Below are 19,863 nucleotides of genomic sequence, written 5' to 3'. Positions count from 1 at the left end.
CCCTGCCAACGGTCGATTCGTATAATTTCTCCTATCAATCTCAGCGTTCCAGATATGTATACTCTCGACCTATTTATGAGTGAAATAGGTGTTTCGAGACTTCCCAGGGACAGCGAGACATCCACGAAGACTACAGCCCTCTTTGAGAAAACCTATATTTCTGAACACATTCCTGCATCTAGAAATTAAAAGCTGTCGGATTCACTTCATCACATCCTTCCTAACCCGGGTAGACCAGATATATATTGCTTTGTCACTGAGCGTTTTTATAACTATTATTGGCAGGCATTGAAGAAACTATTTTAAATAGCTAGTTGTTGTAACTGGGATTTAAACATTTGCCATGGAATACTGCAGGATAATCCCCCAAAGGAGTTAAAAGGCCCCTTTTAATATTGTCTGTATCACCCTAAAATATCGAAATGAGTATATCAAATAGTTCACTCGGGTGTGAGAGTTGTGATTAAGATTATGCCATTAAATATAGGGACCACTCTACCTAATCATATACTCAAAAGCAATGCTTAATATGAAAATACAAATAACAAATGTCTCCACTTGCCTATGACAACTACAGTCATTCGAGCTTTTCGGGCTTCAAATCTACAGCTGATCCGTGAAGACTGCGGATGAAGAATAGTTTTAGGGTTCAAGAATATCTCTACGCAGTCTACTACAGTGCACAGTATTAGCACAGAGGACTTATAATGGGTGATATAAACTAACATAATATCATTAGAAATATGACCAAGCTAACTTATTTTAAACTTTGATAATACTTTATCATTGCTATTGTATGGATCGCAGAATATCGAAGGACAAGTGCAAAGGAGAATATAGAGGTTTTATCTGTAGCTGCCATTGGATCTCTTTATCAGGATTGGTTTAATGACCTTCGAACTCGGACATTGAATATCCGTGGCCTTGAATAAAGGGAAGATGTTCGCGGGGGTCTAAATAAACTGACTAGTGCTCTGGCTGGGTCTCTCATAGGTCCCAAAAAATGTAGGAATATGCGATCAGGGGTACATTGCTGAGAACTAAGCGCTAAAGACAAGGTATATGCCGGCAAAAAATCGAACTTGTATCATTGGTGACTAGGAAACATGAGCTACGTACGAGGGGTTGGATTCGTAGCAATGAGGAATTGTTCTAAGAAGGAATATTGCGAGTGCTGTGCTGGAAATAATTCATGGAGGAAACGACCTCAGGAACTCGAAGAACGGGGTTTGCGAGGACGCAATTCTCGCATGGAAAGACTCTGGGGGCGATCTTTAGAACGTCTGGAAGACTTGGAAGCTTCTGTATGCTTTGTTATCCCACCCTTGTGCCTTTCCTTCATATTGCCCTTGACCTTACTCGCGGGCAATTTGGACAAGATTTCCCCCTTGGCCAACGACTTTACCAGTGCTTCAATGCGCCTTGCTCTCTGCGCCGGACTTGTGGTCTGCAGCCGATGCAACACAGTATAACGATCAGTTCGGTTTAAGGTTTCAAAAAAACCGTGCGCTGCCTGATCAGTTGTGAATGCTGCGGCAAGATCAGCCGGTATAGTGATGGAAGCAGGTCCGTCATAAGCGCGATCCCAGCGCCCATCAGCCTGAGCCGCTTGTATGGCTATCATGCCTGCGGGGCGAACCCGGCCATCCGCAATCAATTGCTGGGCAGTGGTAACATTCTTCTGGGACCAGAGGCTTTTCGTCCTACGCGGAGTGTACCGCACGAGCCACCAGTCGTGGTCATACGCATTGGAGCGCCCGTCAATCCAGCCAAAACACAGGGCGACTTCCACCGCCTCACTGGCCGAGACGGAGGTGATCCCCGAGGATTTCTTAGCAAGCTTCAAATAAAACCCAGGAATTTTGCTGTGCTCGGTTTCTAAGAATGCTTCCAAGTCGCGAGCGGAGGGAAAGTCGTGGATTGGGAGGTCGGCCGGGGGGGATTTTGCTGACATGGTGGATAATGCGGAACGGGCTGGGGGACTTCGAGCGGTCGACTGTTTCCAAATGAGAGAAGGGGAAAAATACCTAACCCAGCTGCCGGATTTTGGTTTGGTTAATGGATTCCAAAGGCAATAGCAACGCATATCTAGACTGGTTTCCCTTTGCACCTGCCCTGGCGGGTTCCAATAATTAATCCAACATTCCAGCTAAGAGAGGAACAGGATGATCAGAAACTCCTGGCAACCTATTTCTGACCAACACAAAGAAAGTGGGGCAAACCAATCATAAACTCTAGGTAGTATATGCCTATATGGAGCCTGGGTCCTATTTTAGGTACCTTGTATGAGGCCATGGATAAAAAATCAAATGCAAGTGCCCGGTTAACTTGGCGCCAGATATTACTAACGACTGTCTTTATAGAAAGCTGGGATGGGATGGGAACTGTCAGATGCAGCATAAGAATCATTTTCTGTGGATTACCTTATAATATGTTGGAGTGCTGTACTTAGTGAATGCAACTAGCACCACCATAAAGCAGCATCACCATAAAGAAGAAGATAGTAACACATGACTATTTTATGTATTTAGGCTACTATTTCCTTCTAGATCTTTATACTTCTTCTAAGTATCTCTCCTTCTCTATTTTCTTAGTTAGATCTAATTAAATTTATTTTAGTTAATTTTCTATTATTATAGTTTAATAACCTTTATTAGGTTATAAGCCTTTCTTAAGATTTTATTTTATACTTTATAAATCTCTAAAAAACTCTTATTATATTTCTATATTCTTATATAGAAATCTACTACCTAATTAGATAGAAATTTTAATAAATATATTACTTACTATTATTATATTACTTTATCTAGATAATAGTATATAAAAAATCTCTATAATTTAATTAAAATAATAACTAAATCTACTCCTAGTAAATATTCTAATATTCCTAATTTATTATACCTATTTTTAATAGCTACTATCCTATTTACTAATAGTTAAAATTAAATAATAAAATTAAAGAATAGTATATTTAACTTAAGTCTAATAATAGTATTAAAAAATAATTTAAAATTTAAAATTTAGATTTTATTTATATAAATAAAGTTAAAATTTTATAAAATAAATAAATTTTTTAAAAGTAATATTCTTAAATTATAATTTAATAATTTTAAATATAAATTATAAAAACTTTTTTTATAAATAATAATTAATTAGATATTATATTTAATAAATAAGAAATTAGTAAAAAAATTATTAATAAATATTATTTTATATATTTTTATAAATAATTTTATATAAAAATTATAAAAAATAATTATTAATAATAATTAAAAATATATATATTAGATTTAAAGAAAAATTATTAAAATTAAATATAAAAATTATATAATTATTAATAAATTTATATTAAACTTTATCTAGAAGATAAATATTTTTAATAAATTAAAAATAATTATTATATTTTATTAAGTAGTTACTATAATACTTTAGAAATTTAAAAAAAAATAATATAAGTTTTATAAATTTAATCTTAAATAATTTAAATAATAATCTTATTAAAATAATTATATAAAAGTATTTTTATACTATATATAATATAATAAAGAATAAAGTTTAGAAAAATCTATTATTTAATATTATATTTAATACTACTATACCTATTATAAATATACTAAATTCTTAATTAATAATAAATAATAGAAGAAGATAATAGTAATAATAGAAATATATATTATTATAAAATATAATAATTATAAATTATATTAATTACTAATTAAAATAATTTAGAAAATTAGGAATACTATACTTATTTTATAAGAAAAAAAAATATAATATTAATAACTACCTATATTTAATAATTAATAAGTAGAAGAAAGAGTAGAGGCTAACTTCTATACTTTAGTATTTTAAGCTACTTAAGTTAAAGAATAAAAATAATTTAACCTAAAGTTAAATTAGTCTAACTATATAAGTTAATACTATTCTAGATATTAATAATTTTATACTATCTAGAGTTAATATACTAATAGTTTTAATATTAATTATTTTTAGGAATAAATAACTATATAACTCTAGAGTAAGCTATATAGTATATAATAATTATAATCTCTTTAATAACTTAATTAAAGACTTAGATAATTTTAAGAATTATAGTTTTATTATCTCTAATAATAAGATAATATATTCTTAAGATTATAGAAAAATAATAATTTAATTTAAATTAGATAATAGTACTTTAATATTATACTAAATAGAATATTTTTAGAATCTAAATATATTATATAACCTGATACTAGTAGAAAGAATAAAGATAGAATTAGGAATTTATTTTAATTTAAAAAATTAATATATTTATAAGATAGTAATAAATAAGATAATTAAATATACTATCTTAGATAATAATATTCTATTTTTAGTTCTAAATAAGGTAGTAATCATGCTTACTATATTAATAGACTTATTATATTGATAATTAGTGTCACAGCGCGAAGCCGTAGTACCTATCTAGTTAGATTCTGCCTTGACTATCTACCCTTATTCCTGTATTTAAGCTATATTATTCTTAATCCTATTATAGCTCTTTAAGCTATATTCTATCTATTATCTAATATTTATTATTCTACTATTCTATTTAATTAGCTCCTAATTAATAAATATCTAAATCTAACTTTATTCCTTAATATTATATAGCTTCTCTTTACTAGGAGTTAATTACTACTATTATATCTATCTTACTACCTATATTATCTAAAAGTATAGAAACCTTCCTATATAATACTCTTAATAAATTAAGATAATATATTATTAAAATATACTAATTTTTTATTATTATTATAGAAGAATTTTATAAATTATTTATTTTATACTTTATTATTACTAATCTTCTTAACTATATTTAATAAAAAAATAGTATAATTAAGTACTAGAAGATATAAGCTAAAAAAATCTAATAAAAGCTATTTAAAGTACTTGCTTAAAATAATATATTTTTTTAATTATTATCTTTTTTTAAAAGAAATATTAATATTATTATTCTTTTTATTATTATTATTATTTTTATTATATTTATTCTTATTATCTAAATCTTTAAATAATTTTCTAACTCTAATAAGTTTAATAGCTAATAAAGTAATTTAAGATACTTTACTTCTTAAATTTATTAGAAAATAATTATAAATCTTGATTATTTTCTAACCTTAAATAATAGAATAGCTTATATAACTAGTTATCTTAAAGAAATTCTATATATCTAAATCTTATTATATATTTAAGATAAAATCTATAAACTAAATAATTATATTAAGATTTTAGAAATCTTAAAGAAAGCTTTTAAAAATCTAAATTTAAAAGTTAATATTTATACTAATCTATTCTATTTTTAATAAATTTATTATAAATTTAATATTTTTTTTACTAAATTCTAATATCTTATATTAGAAAAAAATATAAATAAAGATATCTTACTTATAATTTTAAAATAGGCTATTAATTAAAAATTTTAAAAAATATTAATATATTTTAAAGCTCTATTATAATATTATAACTTTATTAATTATCTATAAAATCTAGAAAATTACTATTATTATTATATAAGTATTATTTTATTTTTATTTATAAAGAATTCCTAGCCTTTCTAACCTATTTTAAAATTAACTTTTACTATCTAAATTCTTATAATCTTTATTAATCCTATTATTATTACTATTCCTACTAAAGACCTAATAGATCTATTTATTACTTATTACCTTAATTATTAAATTTAATACTTATATTACTACTATAGTAGTACTAACTATCTAGTAGGTAGTTACTTATACCTTAACTAAAGATTAATTAGCTATATCTTTATATTTATTACTAAACTAGACTTATACTCCCTATTAACTAAAATCCTACCTATTAAATATCTTATATTTTCTAAATTAAAAAATAAAGTATTCCTAACCTAAACTATAATTAGGAATATTTCTAGTACTTCCTTTACTTATTAAAGACTATAATAACTAGAATAATAGTAGAAGAAAAAAATTACTAATTTAAATTAATAATCTTATTTATTAATCTAGAAATTCTTAATAAAACTTTACTAATCTTTATTATAATTAACTCTAGAGTTAAGAGTAAATATTTTATAAATTATAATTAAATTATAGATAATTAATTAGAAATATTATTATTAAAAAATCTTATTTTATTAAGAGAATTTAATAATACTCTAGTAAAATTTAATTATATTATTTATTTTATTTATTTAATTTAAAAAATTTATAACTATATTAAAAAAAATACTATTTTTTTTATAATTTAATTTATATACTTTCTTATTATTCTTAATTTATTTTAGTTAAAGATCTATAATCTCTAGATTAAATTTATTAATTATATTATTTTATTTAAAAGCCCTTATTATAAGAAGTACTATAATATACTTCTAAAGTTTATAAAGATTTTAATATTATATAATATATTATTAAAAGCTTCTTCTTAATATCTTAACTCCTGCCCTAAACTTCTAAAGAACTAAAATATTATTAGAGTCTTAATTACTATTTATATTATATATACCTATTATAAATACTAGATATTTACTATTATTATTACTAATATTAAAGCTACTCTAAATCCTATTATTATTACTAAATTTAAGTTATAAGAATAATTATTCCCTAAATTTATTAAATTTTATAATATATTTTTATTAAAGAAAGCTAAGTACCTGCTACTTTACTAATCTAATAATTATAAGATTAAATTACTATCTAGAAAAACCTTATTTTTTAAAAGCTTATATAATATATCTTAAGATAAACTAAAAATTTTAAAGAAATAAATTAAAAAAAATTTAAGAAAAAATTTTATTTACTCTAATTTTTTTTTTATTATATTTTTTATCTTATTTATAAAAAAATCTAAAAAAAGTTTATAATTTTATATAGACTATTAAATTCTAAATATAATTATTATAAAAGATTATTATTTATTACTATTAATAAAAAAGATACTAAATAATCTAAAAGAAATAAGATATTTCTTAAAAATTAATATTATTTTTACTTTTAATAATCTATAGATTAAGAAAGAATAAGAATATTTTACTACTTTTTAAATTTAATTAAGCCTATTTAAATTCTTAATAATATTATTTAGATTTACTAGAACCCTAGTATTATTCTAGAGATTTATTAATAAAGTCTTATATAATTATCTAGATATCTTCTATATTATATATTTAAATAATATTCTAATTTATAGCTAAATCTATATTAAATATATTTATTATATTTAATAAGTATTAGAATACTTATAAGTAATAGGACTTTATACTAAATTTAGTAAATATAAATTTTTTATATATAAGATAAAGTTCCTAAAATTAATTATAAGTAAAGATAGCTTCTAAATAAACTTTAATAAAGTAAAAATAATTACTAAGTAAGAAATACTAATTTATTTAATTAATATTTAAATCTTTATTAATTTTAGGAACTTTTACTACTAATTTATCTATAATTTTTTAAAAATTATTAGACTATTAATTAACCTAACTAAAAAAAATATTAACTTTAATTAGATATTTACTTATTAAGAAGTATTTAAATAATTAAAAATTACTTTTATAAATATCTTAATATTAAAATTTTTTAACTAGTTAAAAAATATAATTCTAGAAATTAATATCTTTAATTATATATTTATTAAAATATTATTATAATATAATAATAAAAATATATTATATTCTATTATATTTTTTTTTAAGAAATATTTTATAATAAAATATAATTATAAGATTTATAATAAAAAATTATTAATTATTATTTATTACTTTAAAAAATAATATCTTAAACTAGAAAAAACTTTATTATCTATAAAGATTATTATAAACTACTAGAATCTAGAATATTTTATATTAATTAAGCTATTAAATTATTAATAAGCCTGCTAGTCTAAATTTTTATTAAAATTTAATTTCTAAATATATTACTACCCTAAGAAATTAAGTATTAAATCTAATATATTAACTAGAAGGTTAAAGAACTTACTTAAAAAAAAGAATAAATAATTTCTTTACTAAAGCTAAATTATTCTAAAATCTAAAAATCTATTACTTAAGATTACTACTAATCTAAGATTAAATATTAATAGCTAATATTAAATATACTTTACTAAATAACCTATTATTAATAAATTAATCTTCTTACTATTAATATTATAATTATTATTTAATAAAATTTATTTATAAAATAAAAAGCTCTAGTTTATTTTAAATATTCTAAAAAATAATCTATTAAGATACCTTAATATTATACTAGCTAATTATAGATATACTAGTCTATACTTAAAATATTAAGACTAACTTTATATACTTAATTATAATAAAATAAAAATTAAAATACTAAGACTTTATTATAAAAATCCTATTATTAAATATTCTAGAAAAATTAAAATATATAAATTAATATTATATAAATATTTCTAGCCTAGAATTTATAAGTATATTAATTAATAAGTCTAGAATTATTATCTTTACTACTAAATTATTTCTTTCTAAGAAATAAAGTAAGAAGTATTAAAATCTTTACTAATTTCTAAATATACCTAGTAAGATATAAGTATAGACTTTATTATATACTTACTATTAAGTAATAGCTATAATATTATTCTAGTTATAATTAATTATTTAATAAAGATAAAGTACTTCCTTTCCTATACTAGAATAATTAATACTAAAGAAGTAATTAATCTATATCTTAAATATATCTAGAAACTCTATAGTATTCTTAAAATAATTATATTAAATTATAAAATCTAGTTTATTACTACTTTCTAAAAATATCTAATATCCTGCTTAAAGATCTATAATCTATTATTTATTATTTATGATTTTAAAACTAATAATTAAACTAAATATATTAATACTATTTTAAGATAATACTTATAAGTATATATATTATACTTATAAAATAATTAGTTTAAATAACTATTAATAATTAAGTTTATTATTAACTCTATTTACTTTAAATTTATAAGAGTATTATTATTTATAGTTAATTATAAATTTTACTTAATATTAGGATTTAAATTAAGCTATTTTATTATTTATTTTATTAAAAAAAATATTAAGAAATTTATTAATATTATATATAAAATTTATAAATTTATTTATATTAAGATCTTATTTACTTAAGCTTATTATAAAATATAAGCTAATTACTAAAGATAACCTATATATTACTATATTATAAGATAAGAAGTCTAGCTAGATACCTATAATATTTAAATACTTTATTTATAAAAGAAATTAGACTAGAAAAATTTTAAATTATATTATATTAAGAAAATTATTAGCCTATATACTTATAAATTTAAATTATCTAAAAATATAAAAATTTATTTTATATTTAATATATTTTTACTCTACTTTATTATTAATAATTCTTTACTTAATTAATATCTTAATTTACTATTACCTATTAAAGTAAAAAGATTAAAAGAATAAAAAATTAAAAAAATCTTTAATTTTTAATAAATTTATTAAGATTATAGTAAATCTAAATTATAATATATTATTAAATAAATTAAATATAATAAGTTAATTAAAGAGCCTGCTAAATATTTAAAGAATACTTATTAATTAATAAATAATTACTATCTCTATTATCTTAAGAAATTCTAGCTAATTCCTTCCTAGTCTTAATAAAGCTTAATCTTAAGAAGGGGGGTACTATTATAGTATAAAGCTATAATACCTATCTAGTTAGATTCTATCTTAACTATCTATTCTTATTCCTATATTTAAGCTATATTATTCTTAATCCTATTATAGCTCTTCAAGCTATATTCTATCTATTACCTAATACCTACTATTCTGCTGTTCTGTCTAGTTAGCTCTTAGTCAATGAATATCTGAATCCAACTCTATCCCCTGACAATTAGGTTATCTATCTATTAAATAATTAAAGTACAATAAGGTAATACTTTATAATGAAAGTAATGACTTGATTACTAATAACTTGCTTGCTGCTAATTAGAATACTAAGCCATACTGTGAAGTATATTAATTATCAAAATTAAAGAAAAGAATATCCTAAAAATTATAACTATATATAATAAAATTATTATAATTTATATATATAGATCTCTAAGAAATTAAATTAATTAAAAGAGATAGTATTAGGTATATCTTACTAGTTCTAGATAATTATTCTAGATATCTTTTTATATAATATTTAAAGGTGAAAAGTAAATCTTTAAAGGTATTAAAGGAAATATATAATAAGGGTGCTGCTATTCTCACGGCTCAGCTGGTCATTCTCACGGCACAGCTAGCCTCTTTGGGCATAGCAGCTCCACATCAGCAGGAACCTGACTGTTTATAGAATAGTGCCAACTAGCTAGACCTAAATAAGACTAGACTAGTCATATGATCATGAAAAACGCGCTAGAGAACCTCAAGGTATTATTTTATTAGTTTCTTATATAAAAATAATACTTAAGAATTTAATTTTAAAGTAATAAATAAGACTATATTTACTGACTAATTAGAAGGCTTTATTTAATTAGGAATTCTTCCTTTACTACGTGCTAATCTGACTATTCCTACTTCCTCTAAGTAATTGATTCCCTACCTGCCTGGCTTGATACTAAATAACTACCTCTATTACATAATTACCCCTGTTCTGATCTGTTATTATAGCCTAATTAGGAATCCACGTGATATCCTGCTAGACCACCAGGTCACGTGCATATCCATACACTAAAAATTAAGAATAAACCTCAACATGTGACCACACATAACTACACGCTAACTAGCGAGGACCCATAAACTAACTATAGTTAGTTAGGTACCCCACCCACTAACCTAAAAGGGCTAGCTGTGCCGTGAGAATGACCAGCTGAGCCGTGAGAATAGCAGCACCCTATAATAATTAGTTAAATATAACTAGTATCTATATTAGAAGGGTTAGATTTAACTCTACTCCTAAATTTAATAAGTATACTAGGTAGAGTAAGGATTTTGGTACTATATATAAACTAATACTACTATAAACCCCCAAGGAAAACAGCACTATTAAATAGTTTAGTAGCTATATGATCTAGACTGCCTGCATAATATATATATAAGTAAAAATAGAGCTAACTATATAGCTATATAGTGTGGATATAGTAATCTATATTTTAAATAGGTTAGTTAAGAAAGGTAATAATAAAGAAAAGCTACCTATATAATTTTTTTATAAAGGATTAAATATTTTAATTAAAGATATTAATCTATAATATATTTATATATAAGGATATAAGATATTTATAAATATCTTATATAAAAATAGGATTAAAAATATGAAAATATTACCTAGAATAAAAATTAGTTAACTAATTAGATATAATAAAGATTATATTTATAAGGTATAGTATCTAGATATAGGGAAGATAATTTAGTTAAGAGATATAATATTTAATAAAAATAATATTAATAGAATAGATAGAATATAATCATAACTTTCTAATAGACTAAAACTAAAGAATAATAGTCTATTTAGAGTAACTATGTCTATTAATACTAAAAGAAAAAGAATAACCTATAATAAAGTATCTTAAAGTAATACTATTCTCTAAATCTTACTATTAGTAATTAATAACAAAGTTATTATAGGGAGAATTTAAATATTAATACCTGATCTAGCCCTACCTGAACCAAGTCTATCTAACTAAGAGGTAGGTACTAACTTGATATATCTGTAGCCATCTATCTCTAGGGCTGCCTCTAGGGCTATCTCTAAAACTACTAAGCTTATCATACTAGAGTGGATACTGGCCTCTGGGGCTGTTTCTGAAACTATTGCCAAGCAAAATAATCAAGTGATTAGTAAGGATATGGAGGAGATAGTAAGACCTAGTATAGAGGAATAATCTAGGTAGGGTAAATATAAAGGAATAATTAATTATTTTACTATAAATAATTTATATACTAGTTAACCTATTTTTAAAAGAATACTAGTATTATAATTAATATAAAGGCTTCTAAAGTTATTTTCCTAATATAAGGAGGTCTTACTAGTTTTAGAATCTTTTAAAAATAACTATACTCTAATAACTCTAGATATATTAAAAAAGAAGTATTTAAAGACTAGAAAGTAGGTTAAATTTAATATTAGGAATATAGAAATAATTAACCTAGTAAAGGCATGGAATCCTGCTAGTAATAATACTAGTAGTAGTATTACTATTCTATAGAGATCTTTAAGATTTATAAAGGGTTAATACTAAAGTATTTACTTTAAAGATAAGTAGGTAAAGTAATTATAGGAAAAAGAGATAAAATAGGAATAATAATTTTAATCCTAATTTATATTATTTCTAAAAATACTTCTAGAAATACCTTATTTATTAGAATCTTATCTAAAGCTAGGAGAATTATCTAATATAATTATTATAATATTACTAGATCCTAGTAATTTTATACTAGAGATCAAGCCTATAAAGATTTATAAAGTTAGAATCTTATAAACCTATACTTAAGTAATAAAGTTACTATAAAAGGATTACTAGATATAAGTAATATAAAGTTAAATTAGCAAGCTTGAAATTATTTAGACTTATAAATTTATACTATTACTAAAGAATATAAAGATCTTACTAGAAAAATAAATATATAATTTAAAGTTAGATATAAATAATAATATATTATAATTTTATATAAGATAGGTTATATATAGAAATTTTTAAAAACTAGGTATAGACTTTAATTAAGTCTACTCCCTAGTAGTAGTAGATACTTTAGTAAAGCTATTTTTAAATATAGTTACTTATTTTAATTTAAAATAAGTATAATTTAATATAGTAACTACCTATCTTAATATAATAATTAAGGATTAAAAGATTTATATATACTAATTAACTAGTTTTAATAAGTAAGATAATATAATATATCTATTACTCTAAGCTCTATATAGATTATAATAGTTAGTATTTCTTTAATATAAGGAATTCTATAATATTCTAGTAAAAATTAATATAAAAGTAATTAATAAAGACCTATATTTCTACTATAATCTAGACTAGTAGCTAATGCTTATTATCTATATTAATAATATAATAGTTACTAGCCCTAATAAAATAAATATTTAATAATTTATAAATAAGTTAGAAAAATATTTTAAATTAAAGTAATTAGATAAATCTATATAATTCTTAGGATATAATATTTATAGACTACTTAGTAGTCTAATATTAATATCTTAATATATATATATCTAAAAGATGCTCTATAAATAGAATTTCTATAGTTTTTAGCTATATTATATATTAATAACTCTAGGATAGAAATTAGTTAAAGAAATACTAGAATCTAGTAGTATTACTTAAGATACTAGTAGTATTATTCTAAATACTATATATGCCTTTACTAATAAAGATATTGCTTATTATTAGGAATTAACTAGATTGTTGAATTAGATTACTATTTAGACCTAACTAGATATTTAATATATAATAATATAACTATTATAGAGGAATTATAATCCTAGTAAGTTAGATTATAATATAATTAAATAAATTTTCTAATATTTAAAGAAGATTTCAGACTATATAATAGTCTTAGACTATTTAGATAATCTATTATATATATATATTAATGCCTTCTATGTAGATTATAAAGATAAGAAATTAATAAAAGGCTTTATATTTTTTATGTCAGGGGACAGAGTTGGATTTAGATATTTATTGACTAGGAGCTAATCCAGACAGAATAGCAGAATAGTAGGTATTAGGTAATAGATAGGACGTAGCTTAAAGAGCTATAACAGGATTAAGGGTAATATAGCTTAAATATAGGAATAAGAGTAGATAGTTAAGGCAGAATCTAACTAGATAGGTACTATAGCTTCGCGCTGTAATAGTACCCCCCTTCTTAGGGTTAAGCTTTATTAAAATTAGGGAAGAATTAGCTAGGATTTCTTAGAATAATAAAAATAATAATTATTTATTAATTAGTAGATATTCTCTAGATACTTAGCAGGCTCTTTAATTAACTTATTATATTTAATCTATTTAATAATATATTATAGCTTAAATTTACTATAATCTTAATAAACTTATTAAAAATTAAGAACTTCCTTAACTTTCTATTTTTCTAATTCTTTTACTTTAATAAGTAGTAGTAGATTAGGATATTAATTAAGTAGAGGATTATTAATAATAGGGTAAAGTAAAAATATATTAAATATAGAATAGATTCTTATATTTTTAAATAATTTAAATTTATAAGTATATAGGCTAATAATTTTTTTAATATAATATAGTCTAAAGTTTTTCTAATCTAATTTTTTCTATAAGTAAAGTATTTAAATATTATAAGTATCTAGCTAGACTTCTTACTCTATAGTATAGTAATATATAGGTTATCTTTAGTAATTAATTTATACTTTATAATAAGCTTAAATAAATAAAATTTTAATATAAATAAATTTATAAATCTTATATATAATATTAATAAATTTCTTAATATTTTTTTTAATAGAATAAATAATAAGATAGCTTAATTTAAATCTTAATATTAGGTAAAATCTATAGTTAACTATAAATAATAATACTCTTATAGACTTAGAGTAAATAAAGTTAGTAATAAATTTAATTATTAATAATTATTTAAACTAATTATCTTATAGGTATAATATATATACTTATAAATATTATTCTAAGATAATATTAGTATATTTAATTTAATTATTAGTCTTAAAGTAATAAATAATAGATAATAGATTATAAATCTTTAGGCAGGATATTAAATATTTCTAGAAAATAGTAATAAATTAGACTTTATAATCTAATATAATTATTTTAAAGATACTATAAAGTTTCTAAATATACTTAAGATATAGATTAACTACCTCTTTAGTATTAATTATCCTAATATAGGGGAGAAAGTACTTTATCTTTATTAAATAGTTAATTATAATTAGAATAGTATTATAGCTATTACTTAGTAATAAGTATATAATAAAGTCTATACTTATATCTTATTAGGTATATTTAAGAATTAATAAAAGTTTTAATATTTCTTACTTTACTTCTTAGAAAGGAGTAATTTAATAATAAAAGTAATAATTCTAGATTTATTAATTAATATATTTATAGATCCTGGGCTAGAAATATTTATATAATATTAATTTATATATCTTAATTTTTCTAGAATATTTAATAATAAGATTTTTATAATAGAATCTTAATATTTTAACTTTTATCTTATTATAATTAAGTATATAAAGTTAGTCTTAGTATCTTAAGTATAGACTAGTATATCTATAATTAGCTAGTATAATATTAGGGTATCTTAATAAACTATTCTTTAGAATATTTAAAATAAACTAGAACTTCTTATCTTATAAATAAGCTTTATTAAATAATAATTATAATATTAGTAGCAGGGAGATTAATTTATTAGTAGTAGGTTATTTAATAAAGTATACTTAATATTAGTTATTAATATTTAGTCTTAGATTAATAGTAGTCTCAGGCAGTAGGTTTTTAGATTTTAGAATAATCTAACTCTAGTAAAGAAATTATTTATTTCTCTTCTTAGATAGATTCTTTAATCTCTTAATTAGTATATTAGGCTTAATACCTAACTTCCTAGAATAATAATATATTTAGAAATTAAATCTTAATAAAAATTTAGACTAGTAGGCTTGTTAATAATTTAATAATTTAGTTAATATAAAATACTCTAGATTCTAGTAATTTATAATAATTTTTATAAGTAATAAAATTCTTTCTAATTTAAAGTATTATTTTTTAAAATAATAAATAATAACTAATAATTTTTTATTATAAATCTTATAATTATATTTTATTATAAAATATTTTTTAAAGAAAAATATAATAAAATATAATATATTTTTATTATTATATTATAATAATACTCTAGTAAATATATAATTAAAAATATTAATTTCTAGAATTATATTTTTTAACTAGTTAAAAAGTTTTAGTATTAGAATATTTATAAAAGTAGCTTTTAATTATTTAAATACTTCTTAATAGGTAAGTATCTAGTTAAAATTAATATTTTTTTTAATTAGATTAATTAATAGTTTAATAATTTTTAAAAAGTTATAAATAAATTAATAGTAAAAGTTTCTAAAGTTAATAAAGGTTTAAATATTAGTTAAATAGGTTAGTATTTCTTACTTAGTAATTATTTTTACTTTATTAAAGTCTATTTAGAAGCTATCTCTATCTATAATTAGTTTTAGAAACTTTATCTTATATATAAAGAATTTATATTTACTAAATTTAGTATAAAGTCCTATTACTTGTAGGTATTCTAATACTTATTAGATATAATAGATATATTTAGTATAAGTTTAGCTATAAATTAGAATATTATCTAGATATATAATATAGAAAATATCTAAATAATTATATAAGATTTTATTAATAAATCTCTAGAATAATACTAGGACTCTAGTAAGCTTAAATAATATTATTAAGAATTTAAATAGGCTTAATTAAGTTTAAAAGATAGTAAGGTATTCTTATTCTTTCTTAATCTATAGATTATTAAAAGTAGAGATAATATTAATTTTTAAGAAATATCTTATTTTTTTTAGATTATTTAATATCTCTTTTATTAGTAATAGTAGGTAATAATCTTTTATAATAATTATATTTAGGGCTTAATAATCTATATAAAATTATAAACCTTCTCTAGATTTCTTTATAAATAAGATAGGGGATATAATAGAGAAAAAATTAAAGTAAATAAAATCTTTTTTTAGGTTCTCTTTAATCTATTTCTTTAAAATTTTTAGTTTATCTTAGAATATATTATATAGGCTTTTAAAAAGTAGAGTTTTTTTAAGTAATAATTTAATCTTATAATTATTAGATTAGTAAGATAGTAAGTACTTAGCCTCCTTTAGTAAGAATATATTATAAAATTTAGTAAACTTAGGGGGTAGTTACTCTTATAACTTAGATTTAATAATAATAATAGGGTTTAGAGTAGCTTTAATATTAATAATAATAATAATAAATATCTAGTATTTATAGTAGGTATATATAATATAGGTAGTAATTAAGATTCTAATAATATCTTAATTTTTTAGAAATTTAGGGTAGAGATTAAGATATTAGAAAGAAGCTTTTAATAATATATTATATAATATTAAAATTTTTATAAGCTTTAAAGATATATTATAGTATTTCTTATAATAAGGACTTTTAAATAAAATAGTATAATTAGTAAATCTAATCTAGAAATTATAGATCTTTAATTAAAATAAGTTAAAAATAATAAGAAAATATATAAGTTAGGTTATAAGAAAAGTAATATTCTTTTTAATATAGTTATAAATTCTTTAAATTAAATAAATAAAATAAATAATATTATTAAATTCTACTAGAGTATTATTAAATTCTTTTAATAAGATAGGATTTCTTAATAATAATATTTCTAGTTAATTATTTATAATTTAATTATAATCTATAAAATATTTATTCTTAGTTCTAGAGTTAATTATAATAAAGATTAGTAGAGTCTTATTAGAAGTTTTTAGATTAATAGATAGAATTATTAATTTAAATTAATAACTTTTCTTCTCTACTATTATTCTAGCTATTACAGCCTTTAATAGGTAAAGAGAGTACTAGGGGTATTTCTAATTATAGCTTAGATTAGAAATACTTTATTTTTTAATTTAGGAGATGTAGGGTATTTAGTAGGCAGGGTTCTAGTTAATAGGGGGTACAGGTCTAGTTTAGTAGTAAATATAGAGGTATGGCTGGTTAGTCTTTAGTTAGGGTACAGGTAGCTATCTATTAGATAGTTAGTACTACTATAGTAGTAATATAAGTATTGGGTTTAATAATTAAGGTAATAAGTAGTAAATAAGTCTATTAGGTCTTTAGTAGGAGTAATAGTAATAATAGGATTAATAAGGACTATAGGAATTTAGGTAGTAAAAATTAGCTTTAAAATAAATTAGGGAGACTAGGAATTTTTTATAAATAAAGATAAGATAGTATTTATATAATAATAGTAATAATTTTCTAGATTTTATAAGTAATTAATAAAGTTATAATATTATAATAAGGCCTTAAAATATATTAATATCTCTTAAAATTCTTAGCTAATAGCTTATTCTAGAATTATAGATAAGATATCTTTATTTATATTTTCTTCTAATATAAGGTATTAGAATTTAATAAAAAAGATATTAAACTTATAATAAGTTTATTAGAAGTAAAATAGGTTAGTATAAGTATTAACTTCTAGATTTAGATCTTTAAAAGCTTTCTCTAAGATTTTTAAAATCTTAGTATAATTACTTAATTTATAAATTCTATTTTAGATATATAATAAGATTTAGATATATAAGATTCTTTTAAGATAACTAGTTATATAAGCTATTCTATTATTTAAAGTTAGAAAATAGTTAAGATTTATAATTATTTTTTAATAAATTTAAGAAATAAAGTATCTTAAGTTACTTTATTAATTATTAAACTTATTAGGGTTAAAAAGTTATTTAAAGATTTAAGTAATAAAAATAAATATAATAAGAGTAGTAGTAATAATAAGAGGGATAGTAATATTAGTATCTCTTTTAAAAGAAAATAATAATTAAAAAAATATATTATTTTAAATAAGTATTTTAAATAACTTTTATTAGATTTCTTTAACTTATATTTTCTAGTACTTAATTATACTATCTTTCTATTAAATATAGTTAAGAAAGTTAGTAATAGTAAAGTATAAAATAGATAATTTATAGAATTCTTTTATAGTAATAGTAAAGAACTAGTATATTTTAATAATATATTATCTTAATTTATTAAGGATATTATATAGGAGGGTTTTTATATTTTTAGGTAATATAGGTAGTAAGATAGGTATAATAGTAGTAATTAATTCCTAGTAAAGAGAAGCTATGTAATGTTAAGGAATAAAGTTAGATTTAGATATTTATTAACTAGAAGCTAATCTAGATAGAATAGTAGAATAGTAAATATCAAGTAATAAACAGGATATAGCTTAAAGAGCTATAATAGGATTAAGGGTAATATAGCTTAAATACAGGAATAAGGGTGGATAGTCAAGGCAGAATCTAACTAGATAGGTACTATGGCTTCGCGCCGTGACATTTTATATTTAGAGTACTAATTATATAGAGATTAGTAAAGTAATTACTAGTTATTCTAAACTTAATTATTACTGAATTTATTATATAGGATATAGTAATAAAGCTAGTTATATAGCTATAAAAGCTATATATAATTATTAGACTAGAAAAGTGTTAGGGGACAGAGTCAGATTCAGATATTCATTAACTAGGAGCTAACTAGACAGAATAGCAGAATAGTAGGTATTAGGTAATAGATAGGACATAGCTTAAAGAGCTATAATAAAATTAAGGATAATATAATTTAAATATAGAAATAAGAATAAATAATTAAAGTAAAATTTAATTAAATAAATATTATAACTTTATACTATAATAATACCCCCTTTTTTAAGATTAAACTTTATTAAAATTAGGAAGAAATTAGTTAAGATTTCTTAAAATAATAAAGATAATAATTATTTATTAGTTAATAAATATTTTTTAAATATTTAACAGGCTCTTTAATTAGTTTATTATATTTAATTTATTTAATAATATATTATAACTTAAATTTATTATAATCTTAATAAACTTATTAAGAATTAAAAACTTCCTTAATTTCTTATTCTTCTAATCTTTCTACTTTAATAAGTAATAATAGATTAGGATATTAATTAGATAGAGGGTTATTAATAGTAGGGTAGAGTAAAAATATATTAAATATAAAATAAATTCTTATATTTTTAAGTAATTTAAATTTATAAATATATAAATTAATAATTCTCTTAATATAATATAGCTTAAAATTCTTCTAGTC

General features: G+C 20.6%; 1 protein-coding gene across 1 annotated transcript; it reads right to left on the bottom strand.

Annotated features, from left to right (window-relative positions):
- Positions 1-823: 823 nt before the first annotated feature.
- Positions 824-2,142, bottom strand: P175DRAFT_0504937 (YdeI/OmpD-associated family protein). The gene has a single exon (XM_040897980.1). It carries the CDS (start codon positions 1,952-1,954, stop codon positions 1,208-1,210), a length of 747 nt encoding a protein of 248 aa, XP_040748565.1. The 5' UTR covers positions 1,955-2,142; the 3' UTR covers positions 824-1,207.
- Positions 2,143-19,863: the final 17,721 nt, after the last annotated feature.

Source organism: Aspergillus ochraceoroseus (assembly GCF_002846915.1).
Source record: "Aspergillus ochraceoroseus IBT 24754 chromosome Unknown P175scaffold_11, whole genome shotgun sequence".
NCBI classification, from domain to species: Eukaryota; Fungi; Ascomycota; class Eurotiomycetes; order Eurotiales; family Aspergillaceae; genus Aspergillus; species Aspergillus ochraceoroseus.
The sequence above is the reverse complement of the archived record's forward strand: the minus strand, read 5'-3'. Positions and strand labels throughout refer to the sequence as shown.